At 47.2% G+C, this 10045-nt stretch overlaps 1 protein-coding gene and 1 long non-coding RNA gene across 2 annotated transcripts; both read right to left on the bottom strand.

Moving 5' to 3' along the window:
• Positions 1 to 1162: 1162 nt before the first annotated feature.
• Positions 1163 to 4441, bottom strand: LOC146197656 (uncharacterized). Its single transcript, XR_014705674.1, has 3 exons — positions 4368 to 4441; positions 2144 to 2171; positions 1163 to 1206 (listed from the first exon to the last, which is right to left on the bottom strand). It is a non-coding gene; the product is annotated as an uncharacterized LOC146197656 (long non-coding RNA).
• A 4257-nt stretch (positions 4442 to 8698) lies between these two features.
• Positions 8699 to 9787, bottom strand: LOC146197655 (innexin inx2-like). Its single transcript, XM_084597220.1, has one exon. It carries the CDS (start codon positions 9785 to 9787, stop codon positions 8699 to 8701), a length of 1089 nt encoding a protein of 362 aa, XP_084453346.1.
• Between the last annotated feature and the right edge of the window lie 258 nt (positions 9788 to 10045).

Here is a 10045-nt window from a genome sequence, read left to right as displayed (position 1 = left end):
GGATAGTTTTTTTTTTCTTGCAATAGCAACACAGCTAGGCTGATGGTAGATATTTCTACTTTACCTGGGGGCTCGTCAGATACTTTGCCTTCCATTGGAATTCCGTGACAAGACAGGTCCCACCCAAATCAATTTACGCTAAGATATCATCACGAGTGCACTATCCAATTCACACTGTCCCCTCAACCCTCTAAGTCTACCTGTATCATGTTCCATAACATGCTTGCTAGTTGTGTACTGAATTCAATGTACTTGAGCCGCACAGGGCAGCACTCGCAAGTTGGAAGTGCAAATTAGTTTTGTTGTGCAGTAGCATTGGTAATAACCTACATTCTAAGAGTACTTGCGATGTCACCTTTAATCCAATCAACCTCTTTACATAAATGCGATAGCATCAGGGTACTCATCACACAAAAATTCCTTGATTAAACGAAGTCATAGAGGTCACGTGACCACAAAGAATCAATCGCACAGCATCACGCAAAGGAATAAATTCAAAAACTTCAACTTATTCAAAAACTTCGGGGTCCTATTTCCACAAACAAACAAACGAACAAAATGCAGTTGAAGACTGGGATTCTGCCGCATTCTCCAGATCTTTTCATCTCAAGATCTGAGCGAATGGTGAAAAAAGATGGGGGGGGGGGGTTCAACACTGGTCCAACTTGACAGAAACTGGACTAAATCTGACGAAGTCCAAAATAAATTATTACGTGAAATGATGGTCACTGATGGTCATCTCGACTTCTTTTTTTGCACTTCAGATTCCTTTTGCCACCTCCAGAGCCGTACAACACACAGATGGTATTCAAAAATCATAAAAACTAATGTACACATTGCCCACACCAGGTAATAAGCTGCGCATCATCAAGTCAGATGCAAGTCATGAACGACGAAGAAAACACTCCTTAATGAACGCCCTCAAGAGAGTGGAGCCAGGCTACTGCCATGACATCGCGGTTAAATCACGTTCACGGAGGCAGTTCCCAGCCGTCAGCTATATCTGGACAAACTCTTTTAGTGGCAATTGCCCCTGTCGTTCTTGACTTTTAGCTGCCTATAGCGCTCCCTGCCCTAGCATACACTGCGAACAAGCCTAGAAGTGAAAAAAAAAAAATGCAATCTTCTCACCGAGACTCTCATGTCGAGCTTCATGATTTTAGGGACATCAGTCAGTATGCAGATGGAGCTGCGACGCTTGCTGGGCTGGATGGTAGTGGAAAGAAAATAGTAAAGATATGATTTATGAGCCTGTTAGTTTGATCAGCTAATTCTGCGGCACCTTCGCAGCTTTTAATTGCCTCGTACTCAGATGATGATGAGGGAATCCCTACGATGTAATGAACAGTTTGAGATTCGAAAAATATTGCGCATGGACAAAGTTCAGCACTGAACCGAGCAAATCATGGCTAAGAATGAGAGAAGGCGTCGATTTGCTCTCCTATTTTATCGGTATGGTCAGGTCAATGAAGTAATTGTTAACCGAGGCGTTGCAGGGCCACACAGTGCTGGAAGACGCCTGACGAAACAAACTGACTGGCGATTAGGCACCGAACCTTCACAGAGGCCCAGCACCTGACAGTTCTGATGAAGGTAATGCTACTGATATGTGTACAATGTAGCAATGGTCAAAAGAATCTAAGGGAAAAAATTGAAGAAAATGCAGTCCTTGAATAAAAGGGTAAGAACCGCTCACAATGCTCAAATGGTTAAAATTCGGTTATTCTGAACTTTTTTAACGCGAGAGCTTTACCCACATTTTTGGATTTCGCCGAGGTGGCTGGGAAGCCTCCTTCAAACAAGCATTGAATAAAATAATAATAAACGTTACCCGTGAGTTTCGAATGCACACAGAGGCAGAGAGATTAGCCAGTGCCTTAGACCACTGTGCCGCGTATTTTTTTTTTTTAGCATGGTATTTATTACACTGAAACAATGTTCTGGGTGAATAGGCTATCTAGAAATGATTAATCATTTGTACATAGTGATTGTGCGGCACACGGACAAAACTTTATCTGCGCTAATGTAACGCTTTCACGCTGCACTCGTTCATCCTCATTATGTTCACTTTAGGAAAAAGTCCAATATATAGCGTGATGTGCTTGAGCGCAAAGGCGTGAAAAGTAGCCGAATAAGCACTCACCTTGGTCCGGTTGGAGCCCGTGAAGTTGCTGGAAGTAGAGACAAAGCCATAGCTCGAGAAACCACTTCTATAAATTCGCAAAAATGGAAATAATGGTTCCAGTGTCTTTTTTCTGATATTGTTCAATGTTGAGAACCCTTCAGTTTATTCTTATATATCTGCATTTGCATTTTAATGTGTAGCAAACAACATACAGCAGCGCACTATTTCTTTCAGCTGCCTTGTACAAGCCACAGATGTAGTTTATAACTTTGCAGCATTCTCAATTAACTCTGTTGGACTCCTCAGAATATAGCCGATGGCCGTTTGTTCTTTACAGAGCTGTATTAAAACCATGAGTTGCTTATGGGCCGCAAGCTCTTCATATATTTAGTCAAGATACCTCAGAGGTCTCAGTTTGGAGCATAAATTAAAGGGGGTAGCAACTGCACATTTATACAGATTAGAATTACAGAAATAAGATACAAATAAAACGCAGATACAGTAAAGTCAATCAACTGCTCAAGAACAATAAAAAAAAGCAGTTCACTGCATCAAATCTGTACATGCGGAAATACAGCGCGGGTACAGAAAAGAAACCATTAAACGCAACCCAACAAGTATGTCAAAAATATTATGCATGCATTTGTACTGTTTGTACGATATACAGGAAATGATTACACAACTAATTCGCTAAATTTAACGAATCTTCTTTTATACTTAATTTTACGGACAAGATTTTGATGAGAAATTGAAGCGCGAGGGCTAGAATTGTGTGTACCTTTTTTAAACCTTGTGTATCAGCAAAGTGGCTCGAGATATAGATTTGAAGACACCAAAGAACCAGACCTTTGGACCTGACCAACAAAGAGCCTAACTCAGGTTTTTTGATGAATTCAAATCTACCGCACCTGTCCAAGGTGCTCGTCGACTCGGCAGGCGACGTGGAGTACACAAACACACACACACACACACACACACACACACACACACACACACACACACACACACACACACACACACACACACACACACACACACACACACACACACACACACACACACACACACACACACACACACACACACAATGAGACATAGGGGGACGAACTTGAAGTAACACGACGGAAATAACTTTATATGACACAACAGAAGATACAGGCAACATATTTACAAAAGAGAGGCTGCTGAATGGAAACTACGTACGACTCCAAGAGCTAACACGGTAACAGCCACATGAGCTCATTTCTCTTTTTACGACTTCTAAGTCGGGGCCTGCCTGCTACTGCTAGTTTCGTCGACGGCCAGAACCAGAACCGCCGATGGTCGCGCGGCGCTCTCTCAAATAACCAGCGCCGAACCTTCTAGACGCGGAGGAGGAGCGGAAACAGCTTAGTGCTGCTCGGCTCGCTAGAAAGACCCGGAATCTACTCGAGCCATCGTCAGCACGCGCGACCTTCCCACGCGAAGTGAAGGGCCAGGTCCGTGCGGAGGGATGCACGCGTGAGTCAGCCCATGTCGACGAGGACGATAAGGAAGGCGCAGCTCGGTGGCCGAGATTGCGCAATTGGCCGCGTCGCCGTCTAGAAGCCGCTCGAACTTTCAATCTGTGTCGCTTCCTCCGGCGTGCGCGCCGAAACATTAAAAGCAGACCACCGCGGCCTTACGTACATTACCCTTAAGATTACAAATTCAAATGGCGATCAGGAAATGTTGTTTACGTAAACGTATAATCATTAGGTTGCGTAGCGTATGCAATTTACGCTTTGATGTACTACCAAACTTCACAGACCACACCTAAATACCTCTGATAATCTCTGAAATATAAATTTATAAACAGAAAGAAACACCCGGTACATTGCTAAATTTACACCTACCTACATGACTTAAGAGGAGGAATCTTGCACTTCCACAATGCACAGTTTTACAAGGAGAAGCTTATGAAGTCTAATGATAAACGCAAAACAGAGCTTATCGCCTCGTAATTCGGACGCTGCTTAGACTCGAAAGCTAAGAGCATGGCCTTTTCTGAAATGGCTGATATAAAAACGCATAAACAAGAGTTCCAGTCAGGGTCCCTTCAAGAAGGCCAGAACAACTGTGGGCCTCATTTACTCTCACGCGGTCCAAGGTCAGAGGTCAATCACAGAGAAAACAACGAAAGCGTACAAGCGAGGACTTTTCTGGCTATGACACCTCCAGACATCCGGCCTATATTTTACCAAAAACCCCCGGTGAAGCTTACTCTTCGCCGAAGGACTGTCGAATAAGGTGGAAGATAAGTGGGGCGAGTAGCAGCTGCAGGAAAAAGCCCGTCCAGACCGCCCACATCGTCACCTGCGAAAACATATATGAATATACTCACGTGTCATGCGAGTCACTCGAACAGGTTGTCAGAAAGGATGACTTTATAAGAGAGGGACACTCAGTTTCGCAACATGTGAAAGCTTAAATAAAGCGCGCAGGTTGTTGATTACGGTACACTAACATGCGGCGCAAACAACACAAAAACACAGGGAGAAGACAGAACCAGCTCTTAGCACGCTGGAACGCCGCACAAAATGTAACTTTTGGCGTTGGGCAAACTTGTCATTGAAACGAACCTACGGCTGGGGCCTTGCAAGAAGATTCATCAGCATAATAGTAACCCTTTTTTGGTGAGGCAACCAAGGGAACAATATACTGTGCTGAAAGGCAGTATGCTTTGAGAGAAATCGATTAAACGAATTACGGAGCTATATACGACCGCGTAGGAAGGGGACAGAACGTTTCACCTTCGTGCATTTTGCTCCACCTCAAAGGTTTATCACACAGTGTAGTCATGTGAGCACGGAACCGTTTCCACAGATGATTCTGATAACGAGGAGTGCCTCTGACGCGGGCGTGCCGTGAGGAAGGCGCGGCACAGGGCGGCGCCCCACTCACCATGAGTAGCAAGGCTGTGCGGAAGGGGTGCTCCCAACGGATCAGCTTGAGGTACTCATGCTGCACGTCCTTCAGCCAGTCGTCCACGCGCTCTGCGGACACCCACAAACACGGAGGGCGCACGTTAAATGATAGAACGCATAGAACATTCTACATCTTGTCTCGAAAGAGATAAATTATATCTTCTAGTAATGGTTTAAAAGCGACAGAAAAACAAATACATCTCGAATCCCCCTCACGCTTAGTTATAGCTGTAAATTAGAAATGTATGAAAAACAGCGCATTTCACAAACATGTGATCCTGAATCACGCAATAAAGTGAAGAAAAATGACGTAATACGTACCGTATTTCAGCAGTGTGTTTCGGACGCTGAAACAGAAAACAAAAAAAGGGGAGAAATACTCGGTTAGACGAGAACATATTTGTCGTATATTGCTAAAATGGTTAAGCACCAACTAATGTTCCAAATCTATTTCTGCTACGTTTGCTTCAGGGCTAGTTGGTTAATTTTTTTTTTCGAAGTGGAAGGGAGACAAGACAGGCCCCTTTTGTCAAGATGGAGGTTATTTCTGTAGAGGAACGTAGGCATCTCCAAGCACTGTGATCGTAACAGGTGCGTCAGCATCCCGCGCCACGAGAGCTTAGTGGTTTCCGACACCAGTCGTCTCAGGGCTCGCTGTCTTCTTGCTTTTTTAATCTTTCAGCCTTCATACTGGCAAAAGGTGCGATTAGCGCCTGTCTTTCAAACTGGTTTCTTGATTTGTCTATTATTGCTAATATGGCAGCAGCAATAATGCAGTCTGAATATTGTCTGCCAGTGTGTTACGAACAATCTAAGGGTAAAGACACGGTGTTACTTCGGACGCTGGAAGATTTGCAAGTAGACCACGACCGTAACGCTGCTTTAGTGTACGATTACTGCCCGACAATTTCAGCACCTTTTGCTTTAGCGTTTACCGTCGAAAGTAAAGGCCTTTTAACTAACATTGAACCACAAGGATTTTTATAGCGAAAGCTTTACTACGCTCTTCCGTTGCTCCTTCGCGGACTTGGTAACGGTTGACCTTGAACCGAGAAGAAACTACATGACAACTATGACATCACTCAGCCGCAGATACGCCGGAGCCACACGCTCTACTCTGCCTAATCGCTTTGATAGCTATGACGTTATTCGGTAACAGCGCCGCCTCCCCTCCGCCGCATTACGAAAGCTCTCCACATTTCCACGCCTCGTGAACTGCCTTCGGTCCAGCAGTGGCGAAGACGCTAAGACGAATCCAATCATCCGGTCGACGTAGCTCACCGAAAGGCTGCCGCATAGAGACGGAGAGAGGCGGGCCGAGCGGAACGTGCCGCTTTCGCTTTGGCTGCTTAGGTATAACCATGTTACGCCTTTGGCTATTTTTTTTATTCCGGTAAACATCAGAGTTCGTAAGAATTTCATTCGTATGACTGGAAATGGGACTGCCATGTCCAGGTACCAAAACTATTGCTGTCTGCACCGCCTTAGGTCGACTACGGAGAGCTGAAATATCGCTAAAAAAGCGCTTAGGACTACCGGCTCCTCGGTGTGACCATTGTGACTAGTCGTGTGATAATGGTACGATATGCGTCGTTGCCTGTCCGAACTTCGCATGTAAGCGAGCAACCCTTGGTGGAAAATCCTTGGATTAGCAGGCAGGCCCCGAATAACACAACCACTCCCACGCAGAACGTTCTCAACGACCTGTGGAACAGCAGAGACAACTCACTAGGAGAGGGAGAATGGCGAGTCCGGTATCCTGCGACACTGCTCGAGCTGGCTGCGGCGCTGCGGCTCTTCGGATGGCCACATCGACCCCTGCTTGTAGCAAAAGGACTCTGGCGGTTCCACTCCATGAGTGAAGGTGAGTGCCTTCGAGGGCTCCTGTAGATCTGCGCCGCTCGACTCCAGTGACCTTTGCCTGCACGGTCATATCAAAGCTTGTGCTCCAATAGCAGCATGGACATGTTAATTTAACCCACCAACTACTTGTTTGTTTTCCTGGCGCGAAAAATGGCACTTAAATAAAGAGGGCAGATACACTAGGATTCTACTTGCGTGAAAAGATGGGGGCAAGCCATACGTAAAGTAATATGTAAAAGACGAAGAAAAACGGAGAATGTCACGCAGGTAGGTATAACAACAAACGCAATCAGCACCGCACCTCAGGAAGGCCTCTCGGATACGGATCTTCCATTCAGTCAAGGAGTGCCGCGCACGCTTGGGCGACTCAGGCTTCTTAAGGAATTTCACCAAAACGATCTGCTCTACGGTGCTGTCTCCCACAGGTGGGGTATCCTCATCACTCTTGCTCGACATGCTCGTTGTCTCGACTTCGGCATTTGATGTCGTGGTTTCTGCGATGTCCCCAGTCTCCTCGAGTTGCTGCCTCTGAATAATGAGCAAAATGCGGAGAGAAGGGAACAGAGCCATGATTAGTGCTGTTCGGTGAGGACGTGCATGATAGCATCTGGCACCAAATATACCACGACCTCGGTGAGCCGACAGTCGCAAGTGTGATGCAAAAAAAAAAAAATCCCACTGTGATTTGTTGAATACAAATTTAGAGAAAGTGGTTCAAGTCACTATCATCACAGCGTTAAGTACGATTCTACGCATTCGGAGCATACGAACGCCTTCACAATAAGCTGTTTACAAGCACAACAAACCCTCATTGCCTTCTCAGAACATCGAATTCCTCGAAGCAACAGTGAATGAAGTCACCAGCATAGTCAGACACAAGATACACGCACAAACACCACGAATGGATGAGACGCATTTCCACAGGTGAATGCCCTCATAATCAGCCGAAGCACCACCATTTGCGAACAATGAGAAACGGGTAGACACTTCGCAGGACCGGCTTCCAATAAATCTCTCAAAGTACACGACACGTACCGCATCCAGGTTCCCAATACTAAAGCTCAGACGTCACGAGCTGCGCGCTCGGGCCGCCGCCGGGATAAGGTTCGGTACCTACTCAAACAACTAGAAAGAGGCACTGTCATAACCTACCCGGATGGTGGCACTTGCCGAGAGGCTATCAAATCCTTCGATGACATCGGTGCCCCTTCCCATATCGTCTACGATTCTCAACGAGCCTGCCGCGATTGCACAACAGGCCGGTCAGAATCAACTGATGAGGCGATCATCCTGAGATCCCGCCTCGCCGAACAGCCGGTTTCATCTATACAGAACATAGGCGCTTCGCTTCAGATGAAGCTTAACTGAACTCACTTCAGATAAAGCTTAACGAATGAACACTGTTGAGGTTTTCCTGGACACATTCACTGGCTGCGAGTTAACAGATGGGCATTATTGCATCGCACAGTACGTCAAGTGCATGCGAAACGTTTACCGAACCAAAGATCATGAGCCTGCTGATAATTTCTCTTTCGAGTATCGCATCTTATGAAAGAGATGAGTAATTGAAATGCCCCTTTTGTTCGAGCACATTGACCATTGGGCTCAGTGAAATGACCGAATCCGGCTGTGGTATACGCATCATAAAGGTAAAATACGGATTAATCCAGAAATTAGGAAACACTCGAAGTCCGCCAGGTCTGAAATGATGTGTATTTTCGCAAGAACAGCGCTTGAAAAGGAAAAACAATGTCCGGCCTGAGTTTCAAAAGGCTGGCGGAGCTGAAGGCACGGCCGGCACTGCCTTAACCAGCCTGCGCGACAGCTCGTCCACCAGTTTGCTGAAGACAAGAGAGTCCACATTTTGCCCTACCAGGCTTAGAAGGAAGACGTCACCGGCCGACATGGCCGACACAACGGCCGATATGCGCGCGCTGTTCGGGTACCGCCAGCCCAGAAGTCGGCGCCGGAGGGGCGCGCACAGCAGCAGTAGCAAGCGGTAGACGACCGCGGGTACGCCGGCGACCAGTAGTAGAGCGTACCAAAACCACAGGAAAGCGAACAGTTTCTCGTTGAGAATGTTCAGTGGAAGGACGCAGATTGCTTCGCGGTTCTCGAGCGCACCAGAGTGGCCGTACTTGTGGAATGTGCACATAGCGATCCGTGGGAACGCCATCACCGCGGGACTGACAAACTCGCGGTCCTCACCCTTATGCCAGCGGTAAAGATCCCAGCCATAGGTGAGAAACCCTCCTCCTAGCACGTAGTCCGTAAAGCCCGCTTGGACCACGACGTTGAGAACGCAGAGTGCCTCGCAGAGAAGGTACTTCACCAGGTAGCAACGGTTGCGGTTCACGTTGGCGACGAGGAAGTCGACCATCTGCGAGCGGAGATCTCCGTGCTCTTGCGTAATGGCGGAGCGTATGTCCAGAGCTGAGACAATGGCAGGCACCTTGCCGCCTTCCCAGGCCTTCCAGAGCCAACGGGGCGTGTAGAAACAGAGAGCTTGCGCGAACATCAGGAAGCAGACCCACTGGTAGTAGGTGTGGTACTTGCGTGCTCCTCTGCCGGGGCCTGCTCCAGGATAGACGACACTGTCGTTGCACGAGGCGTTGAACAGACTGCGCAGGCTGTAGGTGGACTCGACCCAGCAGTATGAATCCACTATATCCTTGGGCAATGTCGGGCAGTAACAGTCGATGGGCTTACCCACGTACTCCTTGGCGGTGAGGAGCATACAAAAGGCCATCAAGAAGGCCACCGTGGCCCCGGTGTGCAAACGAAACACGTTGCCGTCGATATGCACTCTACGCAGCTTTAGCAGTTTGCTCAACTTGCCCAGCAGGTGGAACATGGCGGTTTAAATTTTGTCCTCAGTAAGGATCAGTATAAGCCGCTGCGAACGATGGCCACTTCTGGCCCGTGGGAATGGGAGTGCCTTGAAAACGCGGCGTCGTTGCGAATGCGAATAAAGGCGGAGGTTAGGGTAAGAAAGCGCGTGGTTGTGACATTAGCACGAGAATATGATGCACGAGTAGGTGGCCGTCTTTTTCTTCTCTATAAATGTATAAAAACGACGTACAAAAAGATGGGGTCGAGGTGAAAATTTACG

The sequence above is a fragment of the Amblyomma maculatum genome, chromosome 3, assembly GCF_055883805.1.
Source record: "Amblyomma maculatum isolate TAMU_Amacu chromosome 3, ASM5588380v1, whole genome shotgun sequence".
NCBI classification, from domain to species: Eukaryota; Metazoa; Arthropoda; class Arachnida; order Ixodida; family Ixodidae; genus Amblyomma; species Amblyomma maculatum.
The sequence above is the reverse complement of the archived record's forward strand: the minus strand, read 5'-3'. Positions and strand labels throughout refer to the sequence as shown.